Raw genomic sequence first — 17,374 nt, 5'->3', positions numbered from 1 at the left:
GTGCGCGATGGACGGCTGCGGGTGCGATCGCTTTTAACCGTTGCGTCTGTGTGCGTCTCCACGCGTTTGCGAAGTACCGATGTGGGAGAAGAGTCGATGAGGCGCAGTGAGTCGGAAGCACAGGAAAGGGGCGAGGTGGGCGAGAACCGACGGTCTCACACGCGTGCAGCACGCGTCGCCATACACACATACACACCCTCCTCCTCCTCCTCCTTGTGCGCCACGCCCTTGCCACCCTTTCAGGGCGCGCTTACGTGAGGAAATAATGAAAAAGACAAGCCCGCGACTGTTGGTTGTCGTCTTCCAGAGGTGTGTGTGTGTGTGTGTTGTGTGCGTGTGCGTGGGTGGGTGGGTTGTGGGCGCTCGTGCGGGACGCTGCTCGGTCCACCTAACGGCCCCGTACAGAAGTCTTCGTGGTGATGAGGCGTCATTGCATGCCGGTCGGCTGACCGGTTCCGGGCGCCCCCCCCCCGCCCGCCTTGCAAACCATTCAGCGCACATGCGCCTTACCGAGGCGCTAGCAGTGTCCCAATGCAGGGTACCTCTCTCAAACTGCTCCTCCGCCGCATCTTTCCTCCGCCGCATCTCATCATGCACCGCTCGCGTGCTCCACACTTGTTGCATCAGCCAGCTCCATCGAGAGGAGAGAGACCGGGTCGACGCGAGTGAACCAAGAAACCTAATCGAAGTGAGACCACCCCAGTGACAGAGAACTCTATCGTGGCACGCCCCGAGGGTGTCAGGCGTTGCAGCGGAAAGGATAGCGTCCACCCACCCACCCACACAGACACACACACACACACACACACAGACACACACACACACATTTTCGACGCGTCTATCAACGCGGCGCCCGTTCTTCTGTTCTTTCGCTCTCTGCGGCTTGTTGTGTCGCAGACGGACGCGCCTTGCGCATCACAGATCACGTGGAAGAGTATGCGATGACAGACGGTTACGGACGCACTCACACGGACGTACTCGAAGGCGGAAGCCAAGCGCAGCGATTAAGACTTGGCCGGCTCGACTTTTTTCTCCTTCTCCGTGGTGAGAGGGGGCAGCAGCGGCGAAGCCAGCGTCTTCCATTGCACCTGGCAGCAGCAGCAGCAGCAGCAGCAGCTCCTTCCCACGACCTGCTCAGCCATCTGCGGAGATGGAGTCCTTTCTTGCCAACGTGGACAGCGCGCATCTCAAGGCGCGACTGAACAAAATCATGGCGGATGTGAACGCTGTCACATCCGACGCGGCGGCCGCCGTCGTTTCGGTGAAAAGCAGCGAGGAGGCGGGCCAGTGCGTTCTCGAGTTCGTGAAGTTCTTTGCGTCAGTGGCGGAGCAGCACGGCACCACTCCACACGCCGTCCTCGGCCAACACGTCGTGTCCAATGTGCTCATCTTCGTGCTGGAGCGAATCGTAAAGCCGAACCTCATGACGTACTGCCGCGTCGCGGAGAGGCACGCTGCGATCGCCGTGGCAGCCTCTGGTGATGCCACCAGTTCAGCGCGCTGCCCAGCGACGAAACTCGGATCCGGAGCCGCCTCCGCGGCCACCGGACGCCGCGACGCACTGGAGGCGCGACGGCGGCGCCTGCGCCGTGACATAATTCACCCCTTTACCCAGCTGTTCCAGAGCCTGCACACCTCGCTCGCCGAAGAGGGCGAGCCGCTGATGTCCTGGACCACGGAGGGTGGTGGCAGAACACCGGGGGCAACTCGGAGAGCTGCTGCCTTGCGCGCCGGTGGAAGGCATGAGGAGCTCCTGGCGAGCGCATCGCCCGGCGATGCGCCACCCAAATCTTCTTCGGCGTTCGGAGGCTCTCAAACGGGCGAGCAGTGCGCCGGCGAACGGAGAGGCCGGGACGACGTCTGGGGCACAGGCGACAGCGCCCACGAGGACGGGCTGCTGATCAGCGGCGCCAGTGACGCCTTGAGTCAGGCGCCGCTGCTGTGGAAGAGCGCGTCCCCGCTCAACATGCTGTGCAATCACATTCTCGAAGTGCTGGAAAGTCAGTGGCTTGTCGCCGTTGTCGGCGCTGACTACGCGGCGCTCCTCATCGAGGTGCTTCGGTGGTCCGGCTACGCTCGCCTGATCACGCCAACGTACCTGGTACGCCTTTCGGCGTGTCTCGTCACGCTGATTCAACGTGTCTCCACGGCGGAGGAGGCTGACGCCGACACGCTGACGGTGGCCCCGAATCTTGTGGCTCAGACGGTGGCCGACGGGCGACTCTGGGTGGCTGCCCCATGCGCTGACGACGCGTGTTTGTACGCACAGGTGCTCATGCGACTCTGCGCACTGCCACAGATAACCACAGCCTACCCGCCATCGTCATCCACGGGGACCGATGCTGGCATGCATGGCGGTGGTGGTGCCGCAGCGGCACTGGCGTTCGTGCAGCGTGTGATCGAGGTGGTGAAGGCACGGCATCGCGCCCCGACACCGGATTTACGGCTCGAGGCCTACTGCATCGCGGCGCTTCGGCAACTCTGCCATCGGTTTCGCTACGACCACCCCATCGCCGCCCGCGCGCCGGTCGAGGTGGTAAAACTTGTCTGCGACTTCTTCTTCCTGCACCACCACACGCCCCGCCATGATGTGTGGCGGCTAGAGACGATGCAGTTCTTGACGGTGGTGCTGTCCGTTGCACTCTCTGACGTTGTGGGCGAGGAGCTGTGGCAGGACTTGCACGCACACAGCCGCCGCGCGGCAGCTGATGCCGACGCTGGGGCGGCGATGGTGTCACCGGACGCACGCGAGATGATTTACACAGCGAAGAGTAGCGAAAGAGCAGACCTCGTCGACCGACGAGGCACAACGGGCGCTGCAGCGGTGGCCAACCGGCTGCTGCAGCCTCCGACGAGGCACCTCGTCGTTCTCCTTCACCAGTCTGTGTTTCCGACGATGCAGCTCATATTTACACAGCACCGGCACGAGTACAGCTTCACCTCTCGTCGCGAACTCTTCAGCTTCCCGTGCTCGCCACTGCAGGAGGTGTTCGACTTTGGCGCCGTGGTGCTCTACGTAACGTCCATTACACACAGCGCCTACTGCCGATGGAAAGCTGCGCAGGAGAATCGTTGTGGCGGCGGCGGCACCACGCGCTGTGGCACAGCAACCCATCAGGAGAAGGAGTGGGCAGAAGATGACGAGGACGAAGAGCAGATGCAGCGTCGCGGCGCTGGAACGGGGGCGAGGCGCGCGTGCAAGCGCCTTCGGGACACCGAGTCAGGCTACGGTGACGCGGTGGATGAAGTGGCAAGGGACAAGGCTGTTGATGCGTCGGACGCTGCACGGGCACCACCACCGGCGAGCCCCCATCCCGCGCAGCTCCTTGCTGGCGCGCTACAAGAGGAGTTTTTCATACCCGCCGGGCCACTGGAAAACTGCGCCACCGCCGGTAGGGCTACCACTGCCGGGCACAATGACCAGAAGCGCCCTCCGCAATCTGCAGCTACTGTGACTCGACGCCGAGCCGGCGGCGCCCCACTCGTGCTCCGCATCGGCACGTCGAGCATCCGCGCCAGCAGCGCCGCCGTACAGGACGTTGTGTCTGACGCTGCACTTTTTCTGCTGCATCTCTTTGCCCAGCCGTGCGCAACGCTGCGGGTGCCGGAGACCGTCGCCGACGGCCTTGTCGAGGATGTACTCCTTCCACTGTGTGGCTACTTTGGGCTTCGGTTGGGGCAGCTGCTCCTTGCGGCCGTGCAGGCGGTGATGCCGCGCTGCAGTCTTGCGACACAGCAGTACGCCTTCGCGGTGGTGGCGCAGCGCGCTCTGCCGACTGTGCCGCCGGTGGTAGCGCGCTGGGCGGGCTGTCTGGACAGCGTCAGCAGCAGCCGTGTCCCTGTCGCCAGAAATGACGAGGACGTGCTAGCTCCCTCAGAGCCGGTCTATCATGTGCTGGTCGTCCTGCTGGAACAGCATCTGCACCGCCGGCACGAGTTGAGGCTATCGACAGCAACCCCGGATGGTGCGCCGAGGAGCGGCCAATCAGCGGGCGCCGTTGGCAGCGGACAGCCGGATGTGTCGTCTGGAAGTCTGCTCAGCGGCTTGCTGCTTTCCTGGGGTGATCACCACCGCGCCCTCATCCAGCGCGGCGTGGCGCGACTGCACGCGTGGGAGCAGGACATGCGTCGCGTGTGCGAGAGTGCAGGGGCGACAGCAGTGCCCGCCGGGGTGGGCAGCGGTGCCCCCGACGCGCCGCTCCCGCTGCTCGCCGCCTCGCTGGCACTGCTGCTCACCCGATTTGCCGCGCTCGTGCAGTGCACGCGGCTGTGGGAGACGACGCTGTGCCCCTCCACCGCCATGCCGGCGGACCCTGGGACGACGGAAGCGGAGCCGCCGCGGCGCCACGTCGTGGACGACGACCACACGTGGGGCCTCAGCGACGGTCCCGCGGGAGACGTGGGCCTCAGCTTCTTGTGCCACGTCGCCGCCAACGCCACGCTCTTCCACGGGTCTGTGCCGGTCCTTACGCGTGCGTCGGACGGCGGCAGGCACACCGGCGACGTCGCCGGTGGTGGAGTACGTGTTGCCGGGCAGGCAATTGGGATCGGCACGGATGTCCTGACGGTCACGAGCGCCTCCCCAGGAGCGAGGAACGCGCTGACTGGTGCCGACACGGTGGCGCTCTTCTCTGCTGCTCAGTTTACAGCGTGGCTGGATCTAGCGGAGACCTACGCGTGCGTCGCACTGCGCATGTGTCTCGCGCGCCAGCAGGTGGCGGAGCAGACGGAGATGGCGAACTCACTGCGACTTGGTCAAGTGCCAGAACTGGGTGGCATGCCCTCTCTCTCCACGTCATCGGAGGCCATGGCGCCTCACCTGCAAGGACCCCTTCGCCGTGAGGTGGGCGCTTACGTTGAACACGTGTGCACGCTGCTCGATGCGGCGGTGACGTCACCGTCGTCACAAGTGCCGGCAGTGCTGTGTGACGCAGCTGACGCGCACTGGATGCTTCGGCTTCCACTGCGAAAGGGAGTGGACTGCACTGATGTGCGAAACAGCAGTGTCGCTGCGGAGGAGGTGGCGGCAATAGGCGAGGATGCGAAGACAGACACGGATGCGGCTGCGTTCGGAACAGGAGTGTCACCGCTCCAAATGGCAGTGCCTCGCCGAGCAGCGCCACAGGCGTTCCAGGTCATGTTGACCTTGAGTGCGCAGGCGTCTGTAGCGTGGCTTATGAGGCGCGCCCAGCTGAGACACGCACTTGCAGCGTTGACGCCTGCCGCGGTATCAAGGCAGGAGGGCTACCGCAGAGGAGGCGGCGGCCCACCCGATACTCACACCGCCGTGCGGACGGGCTTGGATGCGTCGGCGATGGCACTTACATTGAGCGTGCAGTGCGTGCAACTTCTGCATCTCCTGCTGCGGTGGCGCCGCGCTGCACTGTGGTCACCACCGGAGGAAAGTGCGCACGCGCGTGACGGCGTCGATGCCGCTGGAGAACGCGGCGCTGCCACTGCGGGGGTGGCGAAGGTCACACCATTTTTGCGCCCCGCAGCGGATGGCACACATGCCAGCGCAGCGAGCGGGTGTGCCGAGGGCGCCGCCGCTGATTTCGACGTGGGCGAAGAGGCGTCGGCCGCTCGCGAAGACCTGCGCTTGCTGCGTACCTCTCCCGATCTCTACGCGGCTCCTCTCTCTCTGCTGGAGCGCTTCTCGGCCGCTGGCGGCGGCCGCCTCTACTACGCGGTGTTGTGGCTGTGCCATCACGTCGCTGCCGAGCTCGACCAGGCGCACGCCGTCGGCGTGTTCTTTCCGCTGTGGACGGCTCTGCATATCTTGTTTCGCGATGTTGGCACGGTACTGCTGGACCCGGCCTTCGCCTGCGTCGATTCTCGGCACACGATTGCGCGTTTTACCGCCGCGCTGACCGCGCGGATCTTCGAGGATGGCGTGCGCGGGCTCAGTCGATGGCGCCCCTCTAATCCGACATCTCGGGAGGTGACGCACATTATGGCGGTATCGCTGCACACGTCGGTGGACACGCTGCGCACGGTGCTGTGGGCCATCTCGCGCACACGCATCGACGCCTACGTGATCGAGCCGCTCGCTGATACCTCTGCGATTTGCCGCACCATTGTGGCCCTGCTGCGCGATCAGCACCTCCTTGATACGGCTGCTGCAGACTCGTGCTCGACAGGCGACTCTGCTCGAGGGAGTGGCGAAGGTGACGCAGCAGCCCTGGGCGACATCCTCTTGCCGAGCCATCACCGACTCCTTGAAAGACTTCCTTTTCTGCCGACGATACTGCTGGCCCTCCCACCTCTTCTGCACCTCCTGGCACTCATCGGCTGCTTGCCGCCACCGCCCGCTAAGGAGGACACAGGCGCCGCTGAGGGTTTGCTATGCTGCCGGGCCGTGGTACAAGTTCTGCAGGTGCTATTCGTGCGTTACCGCTATCAGCTGGGACCAGGTCTATGCAGCGGCTTCCTCTGCGGGACTGTCGCTGACATCCGGTGGCTGGACGTACGCAGGCGTCCTGCAACCTTGCGGGACGCTGGTGCGCAGGGCTCGCAGGGGTGCAGCGAAGCCGCCACATTCCTCTACGCGCACGAGGGGCGTCTCTTGGAGCGGTGGACGGCTCAGCTGACGGACCCCAGTCGCGTGGACATGCCAGTGTGCACTCCTGCGTGGCAGCGCGCGCTGCTCCAGGCGGCCTTCGCGGTGCTACCGCGCTGCGAGCCGGGTGTTGCCGAAGTGCTCGGGCGCTTTAGTTTCGAGTTCCTCGCCGAGAAGACGCCGTATGAGGTGCGTCACCACGCGGCGCTGCAGGTGGGCACGCTGTTCCGCACCTTCTCCGCACGGCGCACGCAGGTGTTCCACAGCCTCCTCACAAAGGCGCGAGAAGGCATGCTCTCCTCCACCGAAACGCTGTGCTCGACGAGCCTGCTTGCCTTGTCGGAAGCGGTGCGGGCGGCACCGGAGCTGCTGGTGGACGTGCTGTACACCCTCCTCGAGTGCTGGGCAACCCGCGGTTTTAGGCATCATCCACTTGTGGTGGCGTGCCTTGAGCGGGTGTCGGCGTGGGTGCTGGAGGGCGCCGGCTTGGCGGTGGCACTCGCCAGTGGCGCATCGCTGCCACGCTCGCTACCGTACACCCACCTGTGCCGCATGCATGTCCGACCCCTTCTCTTCAAGTGGCTGTGCGAGTACCGTCATCCTCCGGCGGCGCTGCCGGTGGAGTGTTTTGGCTACCCGACACAGACCGCGTTCGTCGTGCAGCACCTCGACGTGCTGTCGCCGCTGGCGCTGCTGCTTCTGACGGAGGCCACGGAGGAGCAGTGGTCCCTCGTCGCCACGCGTCGCGGCGGGGGCCGATGCGACGCCGCCTCAGCAGAGGGCAGCCTTTACGAGAGATTGGTTGCCGCATACGCTGACACCCTCGTGGCGAAGGCCGCGAAAGAAGGTGAACGTGCGGGGGAGGCGTTGGGTGCAGCGAGACGGCGTCGCCGAACGGAGGCAAGTGGCAGTGATGCGACCGCTAAGCAGGACGAGGTCCCCGAGGCTGAATTGCAGACGGATGCCACTGCCGTGTCGGACGCGGGCGTTCTCCATCGCCTCGCTCCTCTGTGCATGTTGCTGGCCTACTTTCCAGGCATTGTGACGCAGCTCCTCGTCTTAGCGTCTCACGCGCCGGTGTCGCCCTTTACCGGCGACGCCGCGGGTCTCGCCGATCCTGGAAAGGAAAGGGACTCCCGCGAACGTGCCGGCTGGCCCCGTCGTATGGGGCACGCGGACGCTGCGGTCGAGTATCGCGGCAGTGGCGGAGGCCACCCGAGTCGTGCAAGCGCATCCGACATGACGCCAACGTGGGCCGCAGTGGCACAGCGGTGCCTGTACTGGCTCGAGGCGCAGTTTAACACGGCTGAGGCGACGATGCTGGCCCAAAGCATTGGCCTGGTCCTCACCACCGGCCGCCGACAGGTGAGCGGAGACTCGGCGCAGCCAACGTTCAGCGCCGCTGCGGCACGGGCAGTCCTGTGCAACCCCGCGACGGCGTCGAGCGCCGCGGAAGTGCTGCTCTACTACCTGCAGCATCGAAGTGCGTGGCCACACAAGCGGCGTGCGTTCGACGTGGTGCTCGCCGCGCAGGCGGACGCCGTGATGGAGGCCTTAGTAGTGCTTCACCGCACCACTGCCGAGGTAGGAACGCTCGTCTACGGAACGCCGGAGCAGCTGCAGCGGGCCCTCTCTTGGGTGGCCGAGAAGATCACTTCCGTGCCGCTACCGATGCCTGACTTACGCGACCCGAGGACGCAGCATGCGAGCTCGGCCGAGGGCTGTGGCGCAGCGACTGCTGAAGAGGAGACAACGCAAGGGCTCGTTCCTCGCTGCACTTCAAGCGACCTCGCATACTGGGAGGCGTACTGCCTCGCCCTGCTCGTGCCCCCTGCAGCAGCGCCAAACGGCGAGCTCCACTCGCCAGTGACTGACATGCCGAGTGCCAGGCAATCTGTCGATGCTGCAGCCCTCACGGAGGACGTCATGACAAGGTTCTTGCTGCAAGGCAACAGCACCTACCTCTACGCGCTCCTGCACGCGGCATACCGCAGCAGTGCGGCACTGCCGTCCCTGGAGCTGCAGTTCCGCGCACTTCAGCAGTTATCGTTGCTGGCGCACATCGCCACCTGCTGGTGCTCCGCTCGTGTCCTCGCGGAGCCGCAGGCGCTTCGACTGGTGCTCTCACACCTTCTTCACTGGCTGCGACGCTCCCCTGCGGCGGCGGTGCGGCAACTCGTCTGCAACGCGCTGCTGCATGTCTGGCAGGTTGCCAGAGCCGGCCGCGGTAACGTCCCGCGCCAGAGAGGAAGGGGGCCCACTCCAGCGACCCAGCAGCGCCACTGCCGACTCATGCTGGCGCGCAGCCTGGCACCATTGACGGCTGTGTCGCCGCTGATCGCCGCGACGTGGGCGGCGCTGTGCCGCAGTGACCCAGACCTGAAGCGATCGGATTGGCAGCAACGGATTCTTGCCTACCTTGCCGACACAGAGAGCCAGCGTGCGACACGGGTAGTCGCGGCGACAGCTGCGGAGGGTAAGGAACGGGTGCTTGCGCGTGGCGCCATCAGCTTCGATGAGCCCACGGACGACGAGGCGGAGAGAAATGAGGAAGGTGTGGCGCGCGATGGAGCTCCCGGGGCGTCTGCCGGTGCCGGCGCTGTCGAATCCGAAGCTGCCCCCGGCGGCTGCTCCCTTCCGCTCGATGGGGAGCAGTGGACGTGGGCCATGTACGAGGCTCAACGATCCGCGTGCTTGGCACCGCTATCCAGCCCGCGTGCACGCGGGCGGCTCTTGGGACTTCAACGACTTCTTCGATACGTCTCGAGGCACGACGAGGAGGACAGCGACGAGGCGCTCGAGGACGTCCCTGGCACCGTGGAGGAACACGGAAGCAACGCTGACCTGGATGAGCTCGCGCCACCGGAGAGTTGTGCTGTTTCCATGCAGCTTATCGTCGAGCACGCGAGCGCCTTACCTCTTCCCTCCGCTCCGCTGCTCCAGGACATCACCGTGGCTGTGGACTCAGCTCAGGCGCTGCTCGTGCGGTGTCTTCATGTCGCGTCCGTGTGCCTTCGCGCCGGCCATGTACCGCCGGTCGCGGCAGGGCCCACGGCGCGCTGTCGCTCTCGCGTGCGAACGGGCGGCTCGCTGCGACCGGCGGAGTGGTCAGCACTTGACGTGCGTGCTGTCCTGCTGGATACCATTCAGCACCTCTATCGCGTGTGCCACTGCAACATGGCGGCTCTCCCAACGGAATACGCGGACGCAGCGGACCGGTTTCGACCTCTTTCACCGGTGTATGTAGCCGACGAGGACGCGCACGGTGTCCATGCGACACGCCTGCAGATGCTGTCCGCGGACGCGGCCGATGAGCAGCTGCTCTCCGCCTTTCGACTACTTCGCGCGCTCGCGCTCTGCGTTGTGTTGAGCGGAGAGGCAGCTACGCTTCCTCCCTGCGCGGCGGCCAAATCAAGTGCCCCATCCGGGATGGGGTCTGGATCAGAATGGCTGCGGCATGAAGCGCAACGCAGCGGCGCGTCAGCCAGCACGCTCCTTGCGGCGAGCGAGTCGGGAATGGCAGACGACAGCATGCCAAGCAACCAAACTGCAGAAGAGATGGTTGCGGGAATGCTCGCGCAAGCGTACGCGCATCAGCTGCGCACGCTCGAGCAACTCGTCTGGTGCGGTGATGCTGACGCCTCGGAGCTGGGTATGTGCGCGCTGCGTACGTGGGTGCTGTGCATCGCGTCGAGTCTGGACAAGAAGGATGGGGCGGAGCTCATAAGGCCGGCAGAGCCGCTGTCAAACTTTGATGAGGCCGTTGCCCAGCTTGTGGTGAGCGCGTGGCGGCAGCAGCTGATCATGCCATCCGCCGCCACCGCTGCCGCCGCCGGCGCGCGTGTCGGGGCGAGTGGCCGTGAGCAGATGCCGTCTCCGAAAGCACGCGTGCGCTGCTGTCTTCAACGGCATCTTGCGTGGGTGACGCGTAGCGGCAGCTGCGGCTCACTGGCATGTCGACGGCGCACCGAAGGTGGCACGCGTGGCGGCGCCGCCGACACCCATCTCCGGAGCCCGTCTGTGTGGGCACCGCTACGGCAGTGTCCACCGAACCAACGCGCGTTTCTCTGCCGCTTCGTGTTGGCCGCTGCCAATACCTACGGCATACTGAAGAAGAGTCTACTGTGGGCAGCGTTGGTGCCTCTGCTGATGGCGGAGTTGAGGACTGCGGAGGGCCCTACGGCGGTGCCAACATCATCGGCTGGATTACCTGCCTGCGACCTTGATGGCGTGCACGCGGCATGCAACAGCGCAGGCAGCAATGTGCGCATTGCGGAGCAGCTGCTTCTCCCTGTGCTGCTGCATGCACTGTGCTTGCGCGAGAGCGAAGGTCAGCGCGCAGTGCGACAGGAGTGGAGTAGACAGCTGGATCGGTACGTCTTTCAGCAGGCAGAGCGCTGCACGCACACTACACGTCTGTTTCTCCATGTCGTTGAGCAGTGCCATGCGGTGCTGCTTCGGTCCACGCGCCAGCGCGGCCTCAAGGGAGCCACGACGGCGTCAGCTGGTCGCGCCAAACCGACTGCTTCTTCCTCTGCAGCATCAGCAGCAGCTTCGAGCGACGGCGCACGGGCGGAGGCGGTTCTATGGCCATCGACCCTCGGTTCTGTGCCATCCTTGCAGGACATGGGCGAGTGCTACTGGCTCAGCGACATCCCCGCTGCGCGCCTTGCTCGTGCTGCGGTGCGAGTAGGCGAGCCGCACGTCGCCCTCCTGTTCTCCCAACTCAGCGGCGAGTCGCTTTACGGGCCACGCACAGGCGCTGCGGCGCTCTGTGGGGAGTCGGAAACGACGCAGTCGGCTGTGATGCTTCGCGATGGTGCCGGCGCCGGCGAAGCGGTGCTAGCCGTGTCAAGCGCACCCTACTCGATACTGTTTCCGTTTGCCAAGCCGGGCGACTACCCCTCCGCCGCATCTGTGACGCATGCAGTCGGTGGTGGCGCAACCCGCAGCGGTGGCCGCGCCCGCGACCGCCACGACGCTGTACGGCAGCAGACTCGGTCGTTTGCGGAGGACATCTTCGACTTGTACACGTCGGTGCAGGGGCAGTTAGAGCTGGATGATGTCGTGGGGGTGTCGCTCATGATACGGCTGCAGTCTGTCACGAGCGCTCAACCGCACGGCGACGGCGCGAAGTGGTGTTCCTTGGTGGGCGGCGGACCTGCCCTGAGCGCGAGCCTCCTGGGCTCGGCACGTAGCCGGTCCAGTGGCCGTGCCATTTGCCGAGTCGCGAGCTACCGCGAAAGCGGCGTCATGTCCGCAACGTCGCTCGCAAGCGGGGCGGACGACAGTCTAGCCGCTGCACCTTCCGCTGCGGCTGCCTGGTTGGACGAGATGCGTCTCTTGGAGGAGAGCGAGACCCACCACGCCAGCGGCAGGCTCTGTGGCGGTGACGTGCCACGTGCTGGTGCGGCGGCTGATAGCGGACTCGGCGGTGCAACTGTCGAAGTTGCAAGACACAGTGCCGCGCTGACGGGCGAGGTGCAGGAGCGGCGGCCCGACCCCGGGACAGCACACTTACAGCGTGCAGCGCTTCTCCTCCAGCACGGCTTCTCCTCCACGGCGTTGGACGTTTTACTGAGTCTGCATCGGACCGAGCGGCGACGGGAAGCCGCCGTGCGGCATCGCAGCGCCACTGTCGCTGCGGAACGCGGCGTCACGGACGACTCCGTGCGTGCTTGCAGTGCCCCGGAGCGCGCTGCCGGCAGGGGCGCAGCAGTACTCGGGCCGGAGGCGTTCTTGACAGGTGCGACCGGCGAAGCGATCGACGCTGCTGCTGGCGACACCGATACGTTGTCGTCGTGGACGCCCGCACACGAGGCGTCGCTACAGGCCTTGCTCGCCGAGGCCACCTGGAAGTGCGGGCGGTGGTCCTGTGGCGGTGGGGTCGCTGGCGACTGCCCCGGCAGCTGCCCATCCGAGTGCGTGCCCCGCGCAGTACTAGACCGCCTTTCGCTATGCGGGAACACGGGGAGACCAGAATCCCGTGGCGCGTCGTTGATGCCCGCGTCAGCGGGGAGGTTTTACGTTCACCTTCTCAGCGCCTTCATTACTCTCACGAATGAGCAGCCGCTGCTGAGCATGCAGTACGTGCGCCGCGCCGAGTGGGCCCTGCGTCAGCAACTGTCCCCTACTACCTTCGTGACGACCATCGTGGCGGCAGAGGCGCTCAATGAAGTGCGTGACTGCGCGGCGCGCTTCTTAGCAGCCGATGCAGCCGCGAAGAAGGGCGAAACAGCGAAACCATCGCGCGGCCGCGGTGCCGCGCCGCAGTGGACGCGAGGCAACCGAGTAGTCGAGCTGCCCATGTGGCTTCAGAGCCTGCGTGACGACTCGGTAGCGCGCGGATCAGGTCGGGACGCTGCCGAGTTGCAGACGGCGCGGGTGCCGAGCACTGTCGACTACGCCTCCAGGGAGCTGCTCGACTCCGTACGCCATGCGCTGTGCCAGGTCTACGGCGACGGCGAAGGCTGGTACCAATTTGTGCTCGGGGCGACGGAGCAGGCGCTGCTGAATCAAGACGCGGCCGCGGCGCACCGTTTTCTTTGTGACTGGAAAGAGCAGCACGTGGAAGGCACGGCCGGCGAAGGTGAGCCGGCATCGCCGTCGCCGGCGATCGGGGGCACCGTCGTGACAGAGGTGCGGGGACGCGCGCGACAACTGGACCTGGTACTCCGCACGGCACAGATTGCCTACGGCCTCGGCAGATGGCAAGAGGCCCTAGCGCTTCTTCAGCCGGCCGCCGCGGCGGCACGCGGCGAGGCACGCCTCGCCCACTGTAATGTCGCCCTACCGCGTACCGCACCTTGGCATGCCCCACAGGAGCCGCGTGTGATCCAGCAGCTGATGGTGTGGCACAGGGAACTCCGGCTGCTGCCGCCCTCGCAGCTCGTGCGTGATCCGTTTCTCTCGCGCGCGGCGGCTTCTGACAGTAGCGGCGCCTGCAGCTTCCTGCTAGCGCGTCTGTGCCACACACTCGCCGAAGACATCGCTGCCCGGCTGACAAGCCACGAGCATCGGCAGCTCTGCGAAAGCGTGGAGGAATCGAAGCGGCTCAAGGCGGACCTGGAAGCGCAGCTAGAGGCAGCGACGCAGCCGAGCACGGGGCGGGCTGCCGCACCACTTCACCGCCCGCCCAGTGTGGCGGAGCTCGATGCGACGACGGGAGCCACGACGGCGGCGGTGCCGCCCGCACTGGTGAAGAGTGCTGGCGTGGCACCTCTGAGAGAAACGCGCGGTCGCTCTGCCGTCGCTGATGCGGCAGCGGAAGCGGCTGTTGGGGCCGCGCCAACTGTAATCCTCAGCGAAGACCAACTGCGCGTCATACGGCGACGAATCCGTGAGCTTGCTGGCGACATCAAGCGCCTTGAAGACGAGTGGCAGAGTGAGAAGTCCAATTTTGGGCTGTACCGCCGCAGCGCCATCAACGCCTACTCGCGGTTTCTGCAGTTTAACCAAGTGGCGCAGCAGGGTGCAGCTCGCGGCGTCACGGAGCACACCCATCGAGGCGCGGCCGCTCGGTCAGAGGTGAAGTGCCTTCCCGTGGACCACGAGGAGGACGTTGTGCATGCCGTCTTCGGGTTTGTGGAGCTCTGGGTGAATGCCGCCGACATGGAGCAGGGTGGCGGCGAGGTGCTGAGCAGAGTACTTGACAAGGCCGTCGAGCGAATCCCGACCGCCGTCTTTGTGCCGCTGGCGGGGCAGCTGACGGCGCAGTTAGGTGACCATCGCGAGGGGGAGCGGCTGGCCTTCCTCGTTGCCCGACTCGCACGGGATTACCCGATGCACGTTGTGTGGCCGCTGCTAGCCCTCTACCACGGCCACACGTTCGGCAAATCGCGAGATGTCAACACGCTGCACAACGTGGACGAGGCGAAGATCACAGCGGCGCGTCAGCTCCTCGCCGGGCTGGCCTCCGCGCAGAGCACCGCGAGCGCTTTAAGTCGCGCTGGCCACAGCACCTCGACCGCCGCACTGCTGCCGACCCAGATCCGGCATGCACAGCTGCTGAGCTCGGCGTACCTGGAGCTTGCGCTTGACCGAAGTGCCGCCACGGCGCAGGTGGGGAAGCGCCACGCGATTTGCAAAGACTTCATGCTGATCAAGGACGCGTGCCATCTTGCCATCCCCCCGCCCTGCTCCGTGGATCCCTTCGTTACACCGGCCGTCGCTGGAGGGGCAACGCTCGCGGTGCCGCGTGTGATGCGGTACCGCGACTACTTCACGACGCCTGGTGGGGTGAACGTGCCAAAGGTGCTGCAGTGCGAGCTGAGCGATGGCACGGTCGTCCGGCAGCTGCTGAAGGCTGGCGACGATCTGAGGCAGGACGCGCTGATCGAGCAGGTGTTCGCCACCGCGAATCGTCTGTTTCGTCGACGCTCCGCGACGCGGCCGCTGCAGATTCGCACCTTCACAATTGTGCCGCTGGCTCCGACGGCCGGTATCCTGCAGTGGGTGGAGCACACCATCCCGCTTGGCGAGTACCTGACGGGCCGCTACACCGGCAAGGAGGAAGTGCCCGGCGCTCATGAGCGGTACTTCCCGGGCGAGCCGAACACGCGGGAGTGCCGGATCCAGCTGCAGAACGCGCCGCAGAGCAGCAAGTGCCAGGTGCTCTTAAGCCTGTACGAGAAGTTCACGCCCGCCCTGCACTACTTTTTCTTGGAGGAGTACCTGTCCGCCCAGGTGTGGGTGGATCGACAGCAAACCTTCACCCGCAGCGTTGCGGCGTCGAGCATCGTCGGCTACACTGTGGGGCTGGGCGATCGGCACATCAACAACATACTCCTGCACAAGGGAACGGCGGAAGTGGTGCACATTGATCTCGGCATCGCCTTTGATCAAAACAAGCTGCTGCCTGTACCGGAGCTTGTCCCGTTTCGACTCACGCGCAACATGATCGATGGCCTCGGTGTGCGTGGCACGGAGGGAAGTCTGCGTCCGTGTGCGGAGGCAGCGATGCACCTGCTGCGCGGCAAGCGCGAGCTGATTCGCACGATATTGAGTTCCATCATGCACGATCCCTTGGCGCGCTGGGCCATCGGCTCGCCAACGCACGCGAATCACATAATGGGCGCCGGCGCAGGTGACATGCCGCAGGAGAGTAACACACGGCAGCCTGCGCCGGTGCGCACGCACGGCAGTAGCGCCGACGCCGCTCGCACACTTGCCCGCATCGACGCGAAGCTGCGCGGCTACGACGGTGGCGACATGCTTAGCGTGCCAACGCACGTGCGCAAGCTGATGGAGGATGCGCAGCGGGTGGAAAGCTTGGCCGTGATGTTTCCGGGCTGGTCGCAGTGGGTGTAGGATGCGGCAGGAGGGATGAGGCGGTGGCGGACCTTGAAAGGACGGTGCCGCGTGCCGGTCTCACGGGACTTGGGACACGCCCTTCTCTCAGTCTTCGTCGCTGTGGTGACGTGTGTTTCTCTGTTTTGCGGTGATCAAGTGCACGAGCGGGCGAGCGCCTCTGTGGCGGTCTGTGAGAGCGCTATGTTTTACAGAGTTGTCCGTGTAGAACTTGTCTGCAGAGAAAGGGGGGAGGGGAGGGGAAGGTAGTGTCTCTCTCGCTCGCTCTCTCTGCGGTGGTGGTGGTGGTAGTGAAGGCCCCGCTGTGTTGATAAGCCGCACGAGCTTTACAGAATCGGAAGGCACAAGGAAAAGGGGCCGCTTGAGGGGGGGGGCTCGTCAGCCAGTCTGCGTTTGCACCTTTACAAGAACAGAAACGAAATCCGACACGGGTGCCCCGTCGAGTGAGTGCTGCGGCGTTCCCTTAGCGCAGAGTATGTGCACACGGCGTTGAGACTGGGGTCCTGTCGTGTGTCGGGCGCTCTGCCCCCCTCTCCCTCCCCCCTCCTTCCATCTGCACGATGCACGCTGTGCCCGCCTTCGAGCGCTCTATATGCTCATCCCAATGCTGCCGCATTATCTCAGACGTGGCCATGCTTTAGCGTTGTCTGCGCGCGTGCGTGTGCGGGCGTCCATCTTCAGTTTTTTATTGAGTTGCCCTCCCCTTCCCTCCCTCCCTCTTGTTTCCCTCGGCCGTATTCTTCACCTTACGCCCACCCTCCCCTTTGCCCTGGCTGGCAGCGTCACAGAAACCAATCCGGCGAAGGAGAACCCCGCACGCGGCACCCTTCTCCGCGCAACGTTTTTTCTTGCCGTCTCTCTCTCTCTCCCCCCGCCCACCACTGCCCTTTGCTATTTGCGTCCTCGCTGCAGCGGTGGCGTGGCGGCGAGTAGCACGCAGACACCGGCACCGCGTGCCAGAGAGAGGGAGAGAGGGAGAGCGAGAGAGACCCCCATCCCTTCCCCTCCCCCACCCATCGCCTTCCACCACGTAGCGCTCCTCATCTACTGCCCACCGATACAGCGCCGCCTCCGCGCACACAACGCCGTTAACGAAACTAATCTCTAACTAACGCTCCCAGCAACCCCTTCTCTCATCATCCCCACCAGTACCCCCACTGCTGCTATCCAGAGCGACGCCCAGCGCCCTTTTAGCTGCCGTCCCTGTGCACTCGGCTTCGGCGGCGGCGAGGCGGTGGCTGTCGCAGCGACAAGCAAGCGAGCGAAAGACCGTCGCCACGGCTCGTGCGGGCCGGCAACAACGGCCGGCGGCGGAATAGTGAGAGGCGCGTAACAGTCGGTGGTGTTCGCTCATCTCCATCTATCTACCATTTCGGTTCAACACGCGCACGCGGCGTTGTCGGCTTCCTTGCCGTCGCCCGTTCCCGCACACGACTCTCTCCGCCTCTGCCCTTTTCTCGCTGCAGCTTTACCGCCACTTTGGACACAGGGCACGCGCAGCCACGA

At 65.2% G+C, this 17,374-nt stretch overlaps 1 protein-coding gene across 1 annotated transcript; it reads left to right on the top strand.

The window, feature by feature from the left end:
- Positions 1-1,150: 1,150 nt before the first annotated feature.
- Positions 1,151-15,868, top strand: LMJF_02_0120 (putative phosphatidylinositol kinase related protein; the record flags this gene model as incomplete). The annotated part of the gene is made up of 1 exon (XM_003721569.1): positions 1,151-15,868. The coding sequence occupies one exon, from the start codon at positions 1,151-1,153 to the stop codon at positions 15,866-15,868; it is 14,718 nt and encodes a 4,905-aa protein (XP_003721617.1).
- Between the last annotated feature and the right edge of the window lie 1,506 nt (positions 15,869-17,374).

The sequence above is a fragment of the Leishmania major genome, chromosome 2, assembly GCF_000002725.2.
Source record: "Leishmania major strain Friedlin complete genome, chromosome 2".
In the NCBI taxonomy this organism is placed as follows: Eukaryota; Euglenozoa; class Kinetoplastea; order Trypanosomatida; family Trypanosomatidae; genus Leishmania; species Leishmania major.
This window is presented reverse-complemented; position numbering and strand designations above follow the sequence as displayed.